The 20446-nt window shown below is 35.6% G+C and overlaps 1 protein-coding gene across 1 annotated transcript; it reads left to right on the forward strand.

The window, feature by feature from the left end:
* The first annotated feature begins 985 nt into the window (after nt 1-985).
* Nucleotides 986-20427, forward strand: HORMAD1 (HORMA domain containing 1). Its single transcript, XM_005894910.2, has 14 exons — nt 986-1302; nt 1989-2133; nt 3764-3827; nt 4228-4264; nt 6334-6354; nt 6616-6642; nt 9466-9533; nt 10017-10168; nt 11326-11585; nt 13000-13066; nt 13155-13228; nt 13969-14052; nt 17750-17818; nt 18953-20427. The coding sequence occupies exons 1-14, from the start codon at nt 1270-1272 to the stop codon at nt 19031-19033; spliced, it is 1182 nt and encodes a 393-aa protein (XP_005894972.2). The 5' UTR covers nt 986-1269; the 3' UTR covers nt 19034-20427.
* Nucleotides 20428-20446: the final 19 nt, after the last annotated feature.

Raw genomic sequence — 20446 nt, forward strand, 5'->3', positions numbered from 1 at the left:
TAAATTTCTTAAGATCTTAATGGTGAAACATTCAGGGGAGGGAGAAAATGTATACCTGCTTATTTTTCACAGAGGTTCTTGAGATTAGGTGAACTCTGGCATCCAGTCCAGGCCTTATTAGGATAAATGTAAATGGTTACGGTAAATAGACACTTCTGTGAATTCTTCTCGGAGAAGGCAATGGCACCCCACTCCAGTACTCTTGCCTGGAAAGTCCCATGGATGGAGGAGCCTGGTAGGCTTCAGTCCATGGGGTCGCTGAGTCGGACATGACTGAGCGACTTCACTTTCACGTTTCACTTTCATGCACTGGAGAAGGAAATGGCAACCCACTCCAGTGTTCTTGCCTAGAGAATCCCAGGGATGGCGGAGCCTGGTGGGCTGCCGTCTGTGGGGGTCGCACAGAGTCGGACACGACTGACGTGACTAAGCAGCAGCAGCAGCAGCAAGTGAATTCTTCTAGATGAATTGTCTGGTTAAGAAAAATGAAATTGGGACCAAAAAAACAAAACAAAAAACACCTCAAAACTTATATCAAAGAAATGAGAAATCTGAATCAGTCCAAAAAATCTAAAATATGTTTTATTGCTGTTTTATGGTGGTTCCACAGGGTAGGAAAATATGTTATATCCAGAGCCATGCTCAAGTTCAGGGAAGGAATGTTACGTGATTTGGTCATTTTGAAACTACAAATTTAAAACAAAAATTAAAAGATTATTTTTAAAGAATGGCAGGGGCAGTTTTTCATTACCTACCTGTGCAGTGTTATCAATGTTTGAATACTGCGAAGTGAAGAAAATAGTAGTTGCTGCTAAGTCGCTTCAGTCGTGTCCGACTCTGTGCGACCCCATAGACGGCAACCCACCAGGCTCCTCCATCCATGGGATTCTCCAGGCAAGAGTACTGGAGTGGGGTGCCATTGCCCTCTCAGAAAATAGTAGACTGTGCTTAAAAAAAAAAAAAAAAGCGCTCTTTTAAAGCGCTTTCTTAATAATCCCTAAAAAAAAAAAAAAAGACTTTTAAAGAGCTTTCTTAATAACCCTTTTTTGTGTCAGGCTTGCTAGTCAAGCGGCTTGAAATTAACAGTTTACTTAATTTTATAGCAAAATGAACCTGTTTTCAACGATTATAAATAAAAAAAAGAGTCCCATTATTTATTCCCGTAAAACTCTTTTGACTTTACGTGTAGTGAACCAGATTAGAGATAAAAATAAGATCTGGAGTTAAAGCTTGTATTTCTGTCACAAGGTTGAATTAAAATATCAGAAGATGGCTACTGCACAATTACAGAGAACTTCCATGGTATGATTTCTTGTATTTTAATATATTTTAATTTAGCTAATTTTATTGTTTCTTGAATTATCAAGTATTTTTATGTATGAGAAAGTTGAACCTTTGAGAGTTTAATGATGCCAGTAAACTCCATGTTTTAAGAAATGAAGATATTTGCTAAACTAATTTTAATTAATGGAGAATTTTATTGGATGCTTGATGCATTGCATTAAATTGCTGCTTCAAATTAAGCTTGCATTAGGTATTAATGAATGCTATAATGTTGCCTTGATGAAATTATCACTAATATTAGTCCTCTCCTAGAACATGAATTTTTATACCCCACAAATATATCTCTTCACATATCTTGCATTACAGTTACCTGTCTGTATTAAAGCCAGTCAGTAACTAAAGAGAAAAGAAGGAAAAAATTAGATAGAAAAATCAGTGCTATTTATCCATGTGTTATGCAGTTAACCTACAAGGGGATTTCTAATGATATTTAAGCAGTTTTTGCCTGTTACCTTTAGACTGCCACCCTGGAAACACCCTCACAGTGTAGAAGCCATCCTGATTTTCTGGGGATTCTAACCACCATGGTTAAGAATTTTGGAGAAGTACCATGTTTATGCAAAAAAAATAGATCTACTTTAAGTTCAAGAAGACTGTATTTTTAGTAAAGCTAAATAAAATTTTTTATTTCCATTGAATTTTAGAGTGCACTGATATTTCCTAATAAGATATCAACTGAGCAGCAGTCTTTAGTGTTAGTGAAGAGGCTCCTAGCAGTTTCAGTATCCTGCATCACATATTTGAGAGGAATATTTCCGGAATGTGCTTATGGAACAAGATATCTAGATGGTAACGTAATGTTTATTTAAAAACTTTCTTTAAACATGTTATTTTTTAGTTTGGCTTGCTCTAAAATGGTAGTTTTTTACTTAAAGGTTTTGTTTTTATAATAGCAGCTGTATTGAGGTACGATTTGCATATCTAACAATTCATTGATTTAAAGTGCAGAATTCATTGATTCTGGGTATATTCACCACAGTCAGTTTTAAAGCATTTCAGCACCTCAAAAGAAACCCCATACCCATTAAGTCACTCTCTATTTCCCCCATTTCCAGTCCTAGGCAACCACCGATCTGCTTTCTGTCTTTTATGTCTTTATTTGCCTATTCTAGACATATAAATAAATGAAATAATGTAATATATGTGGTCTTTATAATTGGCTTCTTTCATTTGACATAATGTGTTGAAGTTTCATCCATTTTGTAGCTTGGATTACTACCTTTTTTTTTTGCTGAATAATATTCCATTATATGAATATACCACATTTTATTTATCTACTACCAGTTGATGAATATTTGGGTTGTTTCCACTTTGGGCTTTTCAAATAATGCCGCAATTACATACAAATTTTTGTGTGGACATACAAGTGATTTTTTTAAGTATATTCAATACCTTTGAGAGCACTTAATCATAAAATTTCCTGTCAATCTCTCAAGTATAATATCACCTAACATTACTCTTATAATGATGAAATAAATAGGTAAAAACATCCTATTACTTATAGTCTCCTACAGTGGTAGTGTATGTTCTTGTGTTATTTTAAAGAAGTGAAAGTAATACAGCCATTTTTATACTGTAATAGTGATTTACTATCTATCACATAATGTGTACCTTATATTGTTCACCAACTTTGTTGGCAATATGTTAAGCACCATGTTATGTGTGATATCTTGTTAGTTCGTATTATAGGCCTATGAGTTAGATACTATTCCTGTTTTTCACATATGAAACATGAGACTGACTGATCTTAGTCCTTTCCACTGTATTACTAATTGCTTCCTTGCAGGGCTCTGTCTGATAGCCTTTTAACTTCTTGGCCTTTTGCAAGTATTTAATTGGGATAAGGGGCCAGAACAAATTTTCTAAGACTCTTAGATAACAATGGCTGCTGCTGCTGCTAAGTCGCTTTAGTCATGTCCAGCTCTGCGCGACCCCATAGACGGCAGCCCACCAGGCTCCTCCGTCCCTGGGATTCTCCAGGCAAGAACACTGGAGTGGGTTGCCATTTCCTTCTCCGATGCATGAAAGTGAAAAGTGAAAGTGAAGTCGCTCAGTCCTATCCAACTCAGCGACCCCATGGACTGCAGCCTACCAGGCTCCTCCGTCCATGGGATTTTCCAGGCACGAGTACTGGAGTGGGGTGCCATTATATCTTAAGTGTTCTGTATCTTTTAGAATGGAAATTTTTTTCTATCCGCTAACGTGCATCCTAAGCAATTATGATGCTATTTTATAATAAGGATAAAAAGATGATTTGTTTCCATGCAACCTGTCTTTAATTTTATTAACATCAATCATTTGGAAGTTCATTGCTATTAATAATAAACCTGTAATACACAACTGAAGAAAATAATCTTCATTTAAGTTTTTAGATGCTTACTAATCTTAAATATCTCTATATCCTTATTTTTGTATTTAGATCTTTGTGTCAAAATTCTGAGAGAAGATAAAAATTGTCCAGGATCTACACAGTTAGTGAAGTGGTAAGTAAAATAAATAACGAAAGAAAATTATTTTTCTTAAATCATATTTTTTGGTACCTTGTATACATTTAAGTGTTTAACCCAGTTTTAGTGATTTCCCCCTTTAATGCTGGATACTACTTCTGCAGATCTTTGGATTTTTGCATTAAAATTTTCTTTATTTCATGCTCCATGTGAGCGGGCTTAATTTTCCTATTTTTGTTCCTCTGTCTTCCTTTTTTCATCCCCTATTGACATTTTATATTTCTACCACATTGTTTTGTTTTATTGTTTAAGCTAGAAATAAGGGAGCTTCATTATTAATAATAATTGTGTATTAGTAATGAGATAATGAGACATTAAAAGAATTATTTTCTAGAAGTGAATTCAGTCTAAAAATGAATCCTTAATTATTTTTTAGGATGTTAGGATGCTATGATGCTTTACACAAAAAATACGTAAGTCAATATCTCTTTATTCTTTTTTTTCATAGTTTATAGTCTACAAATGTAAAGCAGTTACCATATAGTAAAAGATTAATTTAAACTAACTTGGATGTAGGCCAGCCCAAAGCTAAAAGTTTGACTATTTTAAAGATTAATATTCAACTCATTTAAAGCTAACAGAATTATTACTTAACAGATTTTGACAAGCCAGTTTTGATTATTAGCACTCATTTGCCATACCCTTCTCCAGGAGATCTTCCCTATCCAAGGACTGAACCTGTATCTCTCATGTCACCTGTACTGGCAAGTGGGTTCTTTATCACTAGCACCACCTAGGAAGCCCCATTTGCATTAATAACATATATTAACCTATAAAAACTTAATGAATTAAAACATCATTTGAAATAATTCTTTCATTAGTTTCACATGCCTTCTAAAATCATATTTATACTAATAATGTAATAAATAATTCTTTATGAGAATTTAAAAATAAACTTACATGTAGTCTAGGTTAAACTGTGACAAGGCTTTATGTATACTTACTGAGCTTACATTTATATCAACAAAGCAAATCTAACTCTAAAATATTATGAAAAAGATAAAATTTTATCCATGGTCACCAGCCTTCTTCATTAAGACATTATGTTTTTAGTATTCATTAAATGAGTGCCTGTTCTTATATTCTAGATAGGAGCTGGTAAGTAAAAATGGTCAACAAGACAAAGAGGGCCTCTCCTACAATGGGAAAACAGCCAGTCAAATAAGGAGATTAGATAACATCCAGTTGTGTTAAATGCCATTAACATTTTAAGAAAAAGAATGTGGCAAATGGAGAAGTGGTGTAACTTTAGATTGGATAGTCTGAAGAGCTTCTCTGAGGAGGTGATACTTAAGCTGAGACTTGAATTAGAAGAAACCAGTTAGGCATTGATATTGGGAGAATATTCCTGACAGAGCAGCAAATGCAAAGAGTTGGAGGGGAATTTGGCCAGTTCAAGGAATAAAAAGAAGGCCAGAATGATTGGAGTGTGATGAACAGAGCAAGAGAGTGGCAGGAGACGAACCTGTGGAGACAGACAGGGCCAGAGCATTCAGGGCTGAGTAGGTAGAGCTTGGACTTTATTTTAGGTACAGTAAAAGCCATTTGAAAGATTTAAGTAGAAATGTATCATCATTAGATTTATATTTTAAATTAAAAGAAAAATCACTTTGCTATTTAGAGAATATGCCATCAAAGGAGAAAAAGATTGTAATTAAGGTCAATAGCACTTAATCCATTACTGAAGTACTGATGAAAAAAAATGGTGTCTTAGACCAGGATGGGGCTTCCCTGGTGGCTCAGTGGTAAAGAATCGTCCCGCAATACAGGAGACCCAGGTTCAATCCTTGGGTCAGGAAGATCCCCTGGAGGAGGGCGTGGCAACCCACTCCCGTATTCTTGTCTGGAGAATCTCATGGACAGAGGAGCCAGGTAGGCTACAGTCCATAGGATTGCCCAGAGTCAGACATGGCTGAAGCAACTGAGCACACACACACATAGACCAGGATGACAAAGGAAAAAAGTGAAAAGATTCCAGTTATATCTGACAGAACTGATTGGATTTGTTGATAGATTGGTTCTGGTGTATAAGGAAAAGATCCAAATTAAGGGTGACTTGGATTTTGGCAGATTACTAGAGTGAATGATTTCCTGTGATTCTCTATTCTGTTAGGCCCCAAAGCCTCTTTCCTTTACTCAATGAGCAGGGCCCTGAACTGTTTTTCTCAAAACCAGTTCTCATATTGGGTAAGATTTAATGAGTTATTTCACAATATGTATTTTCCTTGTAACTGTCAGTAATGCCTCATTTGCTTAAGTAAGTGATAGAAATTTTGACCTTCAATAAGATAACTAGAAATAAATATTTGGGGGAATAAGGAAGGATATCTGAGATACTGCTTTACCTGTAGCAAATGAAGTTTGTTTTTTGTGAGATTATTTTTATTAGGAATAAATGTTGAAATAGGACAAATAATTCTTACGATCCATCATGCAAAAATATAGAATAAAAATAAGATTTTTGTTCTTTGTTATATTTCAGCTGAGGATGGTTGTTCTAGCTGTAAGTATTTTTAAATTGTATGTTCCTTATAAAAGACTGTTAAATTCAGCCTTGCTTAATTAAATAATGCTGAAACCATCTATTTATTATATCATACAAACCACTGATCTGTTCATTAGAAAAAAGTAATATTTGTTGTGGGGGGGTGGGTTGTTCTGTATTTTGTTTTACTGAATTCATTTAATATTTTAATCTAAATATCCAGTTTAGTTCTCCTTATATGTAACTTATGTAACTCAGTTGTAAATTATTTTTGAATAGGTGTACACCAATCCAGAAGACCCTCAGGTATGTATAAGTTAGTAAAGAAACATAATGCCTCTAATATCTATAAGTAACGTAAAAGTATAATAGTTTCTAATGCTTTAATTGTGCTTTTCTCAATGCAATTTCACATATATTTTCACATTTGAACTTCATAAAGACTTCTGAGTTAAGACAAGGCTTGTATTGTTACCCTTAAACAGATTAACACCCTTAACTACAAGGGAGATTGTGTGACTAATTCAAGGCCACAAAGATACAAACCATTAGAAATAACCTAAATCTCCTGACTTCTGATCTTTTACAGCGTTCTTATTTTTAATGGTATTCTTTTTATAGAATTATAAAAGGAGTTGAGTTTTAGAAAAATAAGATACTAATCCTTGATTTTTAACTGTAAACCCTAATCCAATCACATGTACCTGTTCATCTGACAATTAAAGAAAGGGTTATAAGAAGTGAAAGGGAAAACCAGAGAAACAAAAGGGTGTACTTCCCTGCTGATCCAGGGGTTAGGAATCCACCTGCCAACGCAAGGGACACAGGTTTGATCCCTGGGTTAGGAGGATCCTATATGCCCTGGAACTACTAGGCCAGTGCTGCACAACTTCAGAGTCCACGCACCTGGAGCCTTTTCTAAATTCTTTTCTGCCTTTTCTAAATCCAGCTTGTACATCTGGAAGTTCTCAGTATATGTACTGTTGAAGCCTAGCTTGAAGGATTTTGAACATTACTTGCTAGTGTGTAAAGTAAGTGCAACTGTATAAAAGTTCGAACATTCTTTGGCTTTGCCTTTCTTTGGAATTGGAATGAAAACTGATCTTTTCCAGGCCTGTGGCCACTGCTGAGTTTTCCAAATTTGCTGGCATATTGAATGCAGTACTTTAGCAGCAGCATCTTTTAGGATTTGAAATAGCTCAGCTGGGATTTCATCACCTCCAGTAGTTTTGTTTGTAGTAATGCTTTTGCTTACTATATAGTAAGGATTTAAGTCCTGTGCTTAACCATTCTGTTAGTGGAAAAGATGCGCTACCTCCCTTACCAGCCTATTAAGGAGTTCCTTCCCTCTGGTATGTAAAACATAAATTGCAGTGAGTCGGGAATAGGTATCTTAGTGGCACTGAAGTCCCAAATCCAAGGGCCTGGAATTGACTATTTAGGATTGGAAAGTTTCAATGGATGAATATGGATTATCATACAGAAAGAATTATTAAATGGTGAGACATAAAAAAAATCTATATATAGCTACTTAACCACCAGTTCAGTTCAGTCCAGTCACTCAGTCGTGTCTGACTCTTTGTGACCCCGTGAACTGCAGCACCCCAGGCCTCCCTGTCCATCACCAACTCCCGGAGTCCACCTAAACCCACGTCCATTGAGTCGGTGATGCCATCCAGCCATCTCATCCTCTGTCATCCCCTTCTCCTCCTGCCCTCAAACTTTCCCAACATCAGGGTCTTTTCAAATGAGTCAGCTCTTCACATCAGGTGACCAAAGTATTGGAGTTTCAGCTTCAACATCAGTCCTTCCAATGAACACCCAGGACTGATCTCCTTTAGGATGGACTGGTTGGATCTCCTTGCAGTCCAAGGGACTCTCAAGAGTCTTCTCCAACACCACAGTTCAAAAGCATCAATTCATCGGTGCTCAGCTTTCTTCACAGTCCAACTCTCACATCCATACATGACCATTGGAAAAACCATAGCCTTGACTAGATGGACCTTTGTTGACAAAGTAATGTCTCTGCTTTTTAATATGCTGTCTAGGTTGGTCATAACTTTCCTTCCAAGGAGTAAGTGTCTTTTAATTTCATGGCTGCAGTCACCATCTGCAGTGATTTTGGAGCCCCAAAAAATAAAGTCAGCCACTGTTTCCACTCTTTCCCCATCTATCTGCCATGAAGTGATGGGACCAGATGCCATGATCCTAGTTTTCTGAATGTTGAGTTTTAAGCCAACTTTTTCATTCTCCTCTTTCACTTTCATCAAGAAGCTCTTTAGTTCTTCTTTACTTTCTGCCATAAGGGTGGTGTCATCTGTGTATCTGAAGTTATTGATATTTCTCCCAGCAATCTTGATTCCAGCTTGTGCTTCCTCCAGCCCAGCGTTTCTCATGATGTACTCTGCATATAAGTTAAATAAGCAGGGTGACAATATACAGCCTTGATGTACTCCTTTTCCTATTTGGAACCAGTCTGTTTTTCCATGTCCAGTTCTAACTGTTGCTTCCTGACCTGCATACAGGTTTCTCAAGAGGTAGGTCAGGTGGTCTGGTATTCCCATCTCTTTCAGAATTTTCCACAGTTTATTGTGATCCACACAGTCAAAGGCTTTGGCATAGTCAATAAAGCAGAAATAGATGTTTCTCTGGAACTCTCTTGCTGTTTTGATGATCCAGCAGATGTTGGCAATTTGATCTCTGGTTCCTCTGCCTTTTCTAAAACCAGCTTGAACATCTGGAAGTTCATGGTTCACGTATTGCTGAAGCCTGGCTTGGAGAATTTTGAGCATTACTTTACTAGTGTGTGAGATGAGTGCAGTTGTGCAGTAGTTTGAGCTTTCTTTGGGATTGGAATGAAAACTGACCTTTTCCAGTCCTGTGGCCACTGCTGAGTTTTCCAAATTTGCTGGCATCTTGAGTGCAGCACTTTCACAGCATCATCTTCCAGGATTTGAAATAGCTCAACTGGAATTCCATCACCTCCAGTAGCTTTGTTCGTAGTGATGCTTTCTAAGTCCCACTTGACTTCACATTCCGGGATGTCTGGCTCTAGGTGAGTGATCACACCATCGTGATAGCCACTAGTATTATATATCAGATTCGTAACTATGATATTTTCTATTTTAGACAATTTCAGAATGTTACCAATTTAAATTCAAGTACACCAGTAATGGACCAGTCATGGATTTCACAAGGTAATTATTATTCTATAGTTTTCTCTTCATATTGCAGATTACCATTTATTCATAATAATACTGTATAGCTAAACTTCAGAAATAATTCTGAAATTCTCTAACATCCCTAATGTACTATCAAGGATACAAAATATGTTTGGAGTGGCTGCAAGCCAGAATTCTGTGGATAATTGTATATATTTTAATTGTGAAACAGAGCCAAAGAGTAGGAAATCTATTGTATGCTCACGTGATTAGAAATACAATAAAATTCATCATTTGTTTCCTTTAAAAACATCTTACATAAAATGTGTATGAATATATGTAAATTAGTTTAGAATTATAATAATGATATTAAATTTTTATAATGTATTAAACACATGAAATTGTAACTTTTAACAACTTGATACATTAATAGAAATAAGAATCTTAAGTAGTAAAACATGAAGTTACGTTATTAGAAGCCATGGATGTCATAAAAGAAACTATGTGATTCTCTTCTAGTAAAAACCAAAGCAATGAACCTAATATGTCATCTGCTGATACCAAGAAAGCAAGTATTCTTCTTATTCGCAAGATTTATATTCTAATGCAAAATCTGGGACCTTTACCTAATGATGTTTGTTTGACCATGAAACTTTTTTACTACGATGAAGGTACTATTTCCAGATCATCCTGTTTTAGTTGGTACCTGTATATTTTCTTATTAATGAAACACTTGGTTTCCATCCCAAATAGTTTTAGGCACATAAATTTATATATATATAATATTTTAATTATAAAATTTATATTTCATGTTGGTATTTGAAAAAATCGTACACTTCTCCAGTGATAAGAACATGTCCATTTGAAGCTCAGCTTCATTCATAACTGAAGAAATGAAGCAATGAGATAACCAGTTTTCACTTTCCAGATCATACAACTTATAAAATCATTATTGGCAGGGATGTGGGGGGAAGCAAGCACTTTTTATATACTCTTGATGGAATGTAACCATTAATGTGCCATATAACATTTTAAGAGGACTATTTGGCAATATAAAAATTTAAAATTCTCTTTAAAATATTAAGTTCTTTTTAATCCTGAAATTCTGCAGCTAGAAAAGTATCTTGGGAATATATGTAGACAAATATCAAGGTTATATGTTTATGCATTGTTGCATTTGTTAAACTGGAAACAAACTGGAAATTTAACCTTGAATGTTCTTTATTGGAGGATTGAGTAAATAAATTATAGTGCATCTATATAATAGAATGCTGTGCAAGCTGTTTAAAAGAATGTGCTGATAAATTGTTATCCAAAAAATATTAAAGCAAATTTAAAAGTGATGTTAAAAGCAGCTAGGTACAGAAGAATACGACTTCATTTGTTTTTTAAGAATATATGTATATATATATATATAACATGCATAGTATCTTCTAGAAGAACACAAAGCATCAACAATAATAACTAACATTTACTGAATACTTCCTCTGTGTCAGTTCTGTTCTGATCATTTTATAGACTTCAATACCACAGTGACCCTAGGAGGTCGGTACTAGTATTTTCTCCTCTTGACAGATGAGGAAACTGAATCAAGAATGATGAATAGTTTCCTCAAGTCACATAGCTAGTCAAATGTAAGGAAAAAAGTTTACCTTTAAGGAATAAAATAGGAACTTGGAGATGGTAGGAGACTGCATTTTACTTATTATTGTATGTCCTTCTATACTATTTAAAACTCCTTTAATATGCAGTATATTCTATAATAATAAAAATTAATATATTTTATTCAATTTCATGAACAGCATAGTTTATACTTACTTTTCTGCAGTTACACCCCCAGATTACCAGCCTCCTGGTTTTAAGGATGGTGATTGTGAAGGAGTGATATTTGAAGGAGAGCCTATGTACTTAAATGTGGGAGAAGTCCCAACACCTTTTCACACCTTCAAAGTAAAAGTGACCACTGAGAGGGAACGAATGGAAAATATTGGTTCAGGTATATTATCACCAAAACAATTAAAAACACCACTTCAAAAAATTCTTACGGACAAAGATGATTTAGAAGATGACCAGGAGCATTATATAAGTGTAAGTATACTTAAAGAGTAATGAATGTTTTATTCAATTCTGAGTACTTCGGTAGCTATAAATACTTATTATCACCATAAACTCAAGTTTGAAAGGTACCATAAAGAAGGTTTAGGCTTGTGGTTTTAAAACTTTTCATGTGGGTGCGAAGAATATTATTCTCAGAAATTTAAAAGCACAACTATTGTGAATGAAGTAGGGAATGGTCCTGGAGGCCCAGCCATTCACCATCTCATCTACCCTCATGATGGACTCTTAAGAAAACCCCTTTGTCTGGAGCATAATTTGAAAACCATGGAATCCCCTGGTGGTCCCGTGGTTAGAACTTGGCACTGTCACTATCGGGTCTGGGTTCAAAAAAAGAAAAGCAGTGAGTGACTCCAGTCCCCCAGACTAATGCTGGAATCTTTTCTTCAACACCCCTGTTAAGTGCTCATGTAAGCCTGTGGTTGAATTTCTTCAGGGCCTGAAAATCAGTGTCCTGAAAGAGCTTGGAAGTTCCTGGAAGTCAGGAAAAGTGTCTTATTCAGCTTTGTATTTCTTTTGTACCTAGCATTTAGAGTTACAGAATGTATTCTCAATATTGGTTGAATAGATGGATGAATTGAAGTATTTAAAAAAGCTTTTTTTTTAAATTATAGCCTCATTCCCAGAAAATCTTTCATCATTTTTATGTTTGTTCTTTAATCTCACCTTTGTGATTTTCTCTTATTTTATTCTAAATTATGATCACAGTTCTTATGATAGGGACTAACTATTCTGTTTTAGGCTCTGTAGCCAAATCCTTGCAAATAGAAAACTCAATTTTCAACCAGTTCAGTCAAGAAGGAATCGTCTTCCTAAAACCTAAATGCCACTCTTGCTTTATAAACAAATATGGCTGGGATTTATGAAGCATTCTTTAAAATATTTAAAGCTCTTTGACGTATGTCACAAGGGGAATAATAATTATAAAGTAGACATCAAACCTTTGCTATTTCTGTCATACCATAACTGTGCTTATCCTTTCCCAACTCCCTGAAGAGGGTTCAGAGTTTATACAAGTATCTATATAGGAATTTCAGAGCTACGGAAGTTGTAGCTTATTGCGTCACCATGTCTAATTCAGTGCTCTCAAACAATAGTAAGATCTGGGGTTCTTAGAATCATCATACATTTTTCAGAAAGTTGTATATTTTTACTATCTACCTTAAAGCAATCTTGAAAAGTAAAGAAAAATAGGATTTTATACTTTGGATAAATAAGCTGCCTTATAATAAGTACAAGACCACTTTATTTTCAGAAAGTGTGAAGTAATTGTAATGTTATGTTATATTTAACCTTCATGTAAAACAAGCTCGTTAATAAATACTACCCAGTTGCTTTAATTTCTTTTTGGAATGTGTCCACTTTTTTCCTTCATGTAATTATGTAGGATGAGTTTGACACCGAAACTAAAATGGAAGAGCAGGAAAAAAACCCTGGCTATTCTGTACGTAGAGGTGAGAAGTTAATGAAAATGTAAATTAATTCACTTCCAAGTCGATTTTATACCATTTTAACTCTTTTATTTATTTCTTTTTTTAACAGAAGCAGGTTTCATTTGTGAGGAAGATGAAATGAAATCTAAAGGAAGTCCAGATTTTTCAATTTCTCATTCTCAGGTATAAACTTCACAGTTCGATCTCATTTTTAACTTGAATTTTTTCAAAAGACAGGTTCTTATATGCTTATCTGGTTATCTCTCAGATTTTCTTATATTCTAGGTATTTTAGAAGAAAATTAGTTATTAAGAATGCTTACTAACAAAATTTGGTAATTATATGTTGAAAAGTTTTGAGTGTATTATTGTTTGATTTGTTTAGTAATAAACCTAAATACTGTTCAAAGAATCTCAGAATTTCAGAGGTAAATAGAATCTTAAGCAATTATTAATTTAACCCAACCACCCTTTGTATTTGCAAATGGAGTATATAATACATTTTTGTTGCCTTGGAGCAGAACATGTTTAATTTTGTTTTCTATATATAGTAAAATCCTGAAATAACATTTAGAAAAAATCAACCTGAAAATAATGGGGCTGATGATTGCCTACCTTCTTCTGCACAGCCCTTCTCCAGTGGGTGTGGGCTGAAGTTCTTATCTTCTGAAAGAGTGGTATCTAGTGATAATTCCGATCTTTCTCAATTCAGTGAATGGTCAGTGTACAGTGTACAGAGTCAGTTTCAGTATCTTTACCTTTGTACTTTTTATGACAGTAAGAATCAACACAAAATTATTGACTTTAATTAACTCAAAATAGCAAGACCCTAAATTTTATGTGATTAAGTTTTTGACCCCCATTATTATGAAAAGCTTCTCTTGTATTGTTTTAGTGGTTTCATGTAATTATTTTCTTTTCTAGGTTGAGCAGTTAGTCAGTAAAACATCTGAGCTTGATGTGTCTGAAAGCAAAACAAGAAGTGGAAAAATTTTTCAGAATAAAATGGTAACGGCATCTCTTTAGATTTGATTTCATTCTAACCTTGTAATTTTCCCTGTAGTTGAGTTTATTTTGCTTTTATTCATTTATTGGAGTAATTTAGTAAGCACATACTATTAATATGTGTCACTTTACTAGGTACTGGAAATATAATATGCTCTTAGCTTAAAGTTTAGTAATTTGAGGTAAACAAGCAGTGATATAACACTATGATAACAGTCAGAATAGGCTACAGAGACACAAAGGAAAGAATGGTTAATTTCACTGAAGGTGCAGTGGAGAGGGAAATGCAGAGGAGCTTTCAGAAGTGACACTATCCTCCAAACTGCCTCAGGATAGTGACACTACCTCCTCTATTCCCAGACTCCCAGGAAATTTCCAGGAATGCTAAAGTGTTCGTTTCCATGTTCTATCTTGTGAGTGGGTTGTCTTATTAATAAGACATTAAAAATAATTATACATTAAAATATATATACATACATATCTTACATAAAGGGAGTCTCATATGTTAAGGAAAAAACACCACTGCTTTATTTTAGTTTTTTATATGAGTTGTACTAAATAGAGATTTGGGCTTCCCAGGTGACACTAGTGGTAAAGAACCCATTTGCCAGTGCAGGAGACGCAAGAGAACCCGAGTTCCATCCTTGGGTTGGGAAGATCCCCTGGAGTGGGAAGTGGCAACCCACTCCAGTATTCTTGCCTAGAGGATCCCATGAACAGGGGAGCCTGGCGGACTGTGGTCCATAGAGTCACAAAGAGTAGGACACAACTGAGACAACTTAGCACGTATGCAAATGAGGTTTATATTTTATTTTAGGTCTTTTAAGTTATTCTCCAAAGTTCAAAGGTGAATAAAAAGCATTCTATAAAATATATGAGCTATTATGTCAGGGAATTCCCTGCAGTCTGGTGGTTATTACTCCATGCTTTTGCTGCAGGGGCACAGGTTCAGTCCCTGGTCAGGTAACTAGATCCCACAGGCTGTACAGCTCAGCAAAAAAAAAAAAAGATATCCAAAGTTAGGAAACAAATGGCACAACACTGGTATGCTGGAGGGTTTCTTTCCCCCTCTTCATTCAGTGACATCATGTTTTTCCTACCTAGCTTGAAACTGGACATAATGAAAGTATTCACAGCATTGTTGTTGTTCAGTAGCACAGTCGTATCTGACTCTTTGCAACCCCATGGATTGTGGCATGCCAGGCTTCCCTGTCCTTCACCATCTCCCAGAGTTTGCTAAACTCATGTCCATTGAGTCGTTGATGCCATCCAACCATCTCATCCTCTGTCATTGCCTTCTCCTCATGCCTTCAGTCTTTCTCAGCATTGGGATCTTTTCCAACGAGTTGGCTCTTCATTTCAGGTGGCCAAAGTATTGGAGCTTCAGCTTCAGCATCAGTCCTTCCAATGAATATTCAGGGTTGATTTTCTTTAGGATTGACTAGTTTGATCTCCTTACTGTCCAAGGGACTCTCAAGAATCTTCCCCGGCACCACAGTTCGAAAGCATCAAGTCTTCAGTGCTCAGCCTTCTTTATGGTCCAACTCTCACATCCATACCTGACTACTGGAAAAACCATAGCTTTAACTAGACAGACCTTTGTCGGTAAAGTGATGTCATGCTGTCTAGGTTGGACGTAGCTTTTCTTCCTAGGAGCAAGTGTCTTTTGATTTCATGGCTGCCGTCACCGTCTGCAGTGATTTTGGGGTCCAAGAAAAAAAATCTGTCACTGTTTCATTTTTTCCCATCTATTTGCCATGAAGTTATGGGACTGGATGCCGTGATATTAGTTTTTTGAATGTTGACTTTTAAGTCAGCCTTTTCACTCTCCTCTTTCATCTTCATCAAGAGGCCCTCTAGTTCCTCTTTGCTTTCTGCCATTAGGGTGGTATCATGTGCTAGGGTGGTATCATGAGGTTGTTGATATTTCTTCCAGCAATCTTGATTCCAACTTGGCTTCATTCATCCCAGCATTTCACATGATGTACTCTACATATAAGTTAAATAAGCCAGGTAACAATATATAGCCTTAACATACTCCTTTCCCAATTTTGAAGCAGTCCATTGTTTCATGTCCAGTTCTAACTGTTGCTTCTTGACCTGCATACAGGTTTCTCACAAGGTGGTCTGGTACCCCCTTCTCTTGAAGAGTTCTCCATGGTTTGTTGTGATCCACACAGTCAAAGGCTTTGGTGTAGTCAGTGAAGCAGAAGTAGATGTTTTCTGAAATTCCCTTGCTTTTTCTATGATCCAGGGGATGTTGGCAATTTGATCTCTGGTTCCTCTGCCTTTTCTGAATCCAGCTTGTGCCTCTGAAAGTTCTTGGTTCGTGTATTGTTGAAGCCTAGTTGAAGGATTTTGAACATTACCTTGCTAGCATGTGAAATGAAGCATTGTACAGTAGTTTGAACATTCTTTGGCATTGCCCTTCTTTGGAATTGGAATGAAAACTGACCTTTTCCAGTCTGTTGGCCATGCCTTAACTCAGGATTTATTTCTCCCAGAGAACTGGTTGTTAAACATTTACCAGAACACCACTGATGATAGTGCCATTTTTAGGTGTCCTTTTTTCCCCACATTCTTGACGGAAAGTTAGAACTGGCAAGCAAGAAATAAAATAATTCCAAAAATTACTACCTCCAGCAGCAAAATGTTCTCTCTAGGCAGCTTCTATTTAAAATAAGTATCCTTTACTATCCTTTACTCCACCGAAGTACTCCTCATTTTGTCAATAGTGACTGAATTATGGTTAGAAACAGGCAGGAAGTGAAGATATTTAATATATATAGTAAGGAAGTTATTGAAAAGTACATTTCAAGCATCAGAAAATAAAAATGTACTTTTGGGGGATAATACTATGAAAACTAATAACTTGTCATCATCTAATATTCATTTTAAAAACTGTATATGTAGCATTATTCACAATAGCCAAAAGATGGGGGGAAACCCCTAAATGTTCTTAACAGATGAATGGATAAACAAATGTGGTATATCCATACAGTAGACTATTATTATTCAGGCATAAAAAGGAATGAAGTATCAGTCCATACTACAACTTGGATGAACCCTGAAAACATTATGCTCAGTGAAAGAAACCAATCATACACACACACACATGCAAAAGTATTACATGGTTCCATTTATATGAAAGTCCAAAATAAGGATTTCTGTAGAGACAAAGTCTTAATGCTAGGGAAAGAATGAGGGAATAGTGGAGTGATAGCTGTAAGAGTACAGGATTTCTTTTTAGAGGATATATTGTGTGCTCAGTCCAACTCTTTGGGGCTTCATGAACTGTAGCTCGCCAGGGTCCTCTGTTCATGAAGTTTTCCAGGTGAGAATACTGAAGTGGGTTGTCATTTCCTACTCCAGGGGATCTTCCCAACTAAGGGATCAAATTCAGGTCTTTTGTGTCTCCTGCATCATCAGGCAGATTTTTTTTTACCACTAGTGCCACTTGGGAAGCCTTTTAGAGGATGAAAGTGCTCTAAAATTGACGGTGGTGATGGTTGCATAACTCTGTGAATATACTTAAAATCACTGAAGTTTGTGTATTTTGAATGGATGAATTTTATGTATCCGAATTATATCTCAGTAAAGTTTTTTTTTAAAAAACTGCATATAGTTGCCTATGGTTGAACAATCATGCTGATTGTTCTTTGAGAAATAACCAATTGGTAATTATTCTGTCTTTGTGGAGGCTAATGGAAATCAACAAGTAAAATCTAAGGAAAATCGGAAGAGAACTCAGCTTGAATCTGGGAAAACAGTAAGTCTTATAGTAATATATAGATTGAATGAAATGGCAAGTATCAGAATATTGCTGTAGATTAAATTAATGATAAATATGATATCTTCGGATATACCTCAAAGCTCTAGTTTTCAGATCTTGTTTAAATATATTTGATTCTAAAAAATTGGGTGATTTTAAAATAAAATGTGGTACATTGTTTTATTAATTTTCCCGTGTAAACATTTACTGTCTTATTCCATGATTGATTTGAAACAGTTGGAGAAATGTATAAAGTAAAATCAACATCAGGAAAAATATGAATATAATAAGAAAAAAAATGAGAGTACAAGAATACTCAGGCCATTTTATTTATGTAGAATTAAAATTGGGCCACAGATTTGATCTGAGCTTTCTACAGATTAAAACTGAAGTAGAAACAAGTTACTAAATCCACATGTTCTCTAAAAATATAGCATCTCCTCTTAGTACCTTAGAAAATTTTCCTGACCTAAATTCTATAACAAGTTGTATTATATTTGGAACCTTATTTTAGCAAATCAGATAATGTATTTGTCATTTCTGAGATAAATATATGTTTTCAACCAGAATTTTGAGTATTATTCAGTTCAGTCACTCAGTTGTGTCCAACTCTTCTCACTCCCCTCAAAATATTTTACTGTTTTGAGATGGTGGTTTAGTTGCTAACTCATGTCCAACCCTTTGCAACCCCATGGACTGTAGCCTGCCAGGCTCCTCTGTCCCTCTGTCTGTGGGATTTCTCAGGCAAGAATACTGGAGTGGGTTGCCATTTCCTCTCCAGAGGATCTTCCCAACCCAGGGATCAAACCCAGATCTCTTGCATTGAAGGCAGTTGCCTGCACTGGGGACAGATTTTTTACCAACTGAGCTACCAGGGAAGTTCTACTATTTTGAGGACATAATATCAAATCTTCTAAGTACTCCAACATCCCTAATGAAAACCTTATACTTTGCAAGACTGTATTCAGCAGCCATCAGGAGATATAAATAACAAAATTTTAAAAGTAAGAAAAGGAAGGAATGGATGAAGGAAGGAAGAAAGGGAAGAAGCAAACTCAGACATAAAAAAACCTCTAAAATTAAAGATATTTAAACTGGGAAGTATTCTTAGTAATTGTTTTCTCTTGACAGGTCCTTCATCCCTTTGATTCTTCTAGTCAGGAGTCAGTGCCAAAAAGAAGAAAGTTTAGTGAACCGAAGGAGCGTATATAAAACATTTTTTTCCTGCATGTTTGCAGAGTTCTTCACAACATTTAAACTAAAGGTCGCTATATTGCTATTTTAAGGTGTGTTTGTCCTACCTCTGAAAACTTATATATGGTCTTAAGCAGTCAGCACACTAAAATGAATCCTTAACTATCATATTGTGATCCTTAATCTTATCTGAGACAAATTCAAGAGAACTTTTGTATAAAAACAGAAGTACCGGTGTCATAATTCTATTAATTATCCTTTCAATGTATCTCCCATTTTGGCAGACACTTCCTTTCAACACATTAATTTTTTAAGGCCCTCTAAAAGCCATTTTTTGAAGTAAATAATGTTTATTTTTGTATTAAACTTTTCTAGAAATTCACTTTTTACCTGTTAAAACTACAGTTTAACTGGCTGTATTTGTTAATTGTCTTATTAAAACAAATGTCTTCAGTACTTTGATACAGTGTATTAACATGATAATATATAATGTACAATTTAAAATTGGTGTTTTACCTTTTTTAATAATTTTTACAAGACAAAATGATTTTAAAATCTAGCATTTTGGGCAGCATAAATAAAATATTGTTCAGCGTCTAGACTCTTTCTGGCTTCTAATTTTTATTTAAATAGAAAATGTTTAGGCACTAATTTTGAAATCATTTTGGTAGGTATTTCTTTCAAGAGTTGAGCACACTTCCTAGAACTTTTAGGTGGTAATGTGAAAGATATTGTGCCTTCAGTGAGAAACCTGGGACCTGGTTCTAGACTTTAGTATTTCCTGTGCTCTAGAAAAGGAAGGCTTAAAACTTGGTCTGTTTGCCTCTTGCATTTTCAGCAGCCATATTCTAAAAAAATATACATTATCCATGAACTTGCCAGTAAGAAACAGTAATGGAAAATGTTAGTATGAATGCTGTGGTAGAAATGTGCCTATCCTGTTTAATGTAAACCAGATAACCCTCCACAAACTGACCCAGATCAGATTTTTCTGGGACAGGAAAGTTAGGGATAAGCCAATTGTCGAAAACAACCAATTTTAAAATGTTTATGTATTCTTAGCTTTATTGGATCCCAACTCATCTCACCTAATTGTCCCAGTATACACTGCTACAGAACACACCTGCTACACTGAGATTGCCCAACAAAAACCTTTGTAGATCGGAAGCTGGTGATAGCTCACTAAACGCTTTGATTGGCCGGTTTAATGGGGGTGGGGATCGCAGCCCTCTTTCCTCTCGCTACCAAGGTTCTTTCATTGGATTGACCAGCTGTCAGGTTAAACCCAAACCTGCCTCCTTTTGGTCGTGTTTGTCTGGAGCGCAACACAATAGCTGGGGGGAGAGCCTCCCTTCGCAAGCTCTAATTGGCTGAACTCAACCTTGGAGGTTCCTGATTGGTCCAATGAAGAAACACCAAGGTAGGTTGCCT

This window comes from Bos mutus, chromosome 3 (genome assembly GCF_027580195.1).
Source record: "Bos mutus isolate GX-2022 chromosome 3, NWIPB_WYAK_1.1, whole genome shotgun sequence".
NCBI lineage: Eukaryota > Metazoa > Chordata > Mammalia > Artiodactyla > Bovidae > Bos > Bos mutus.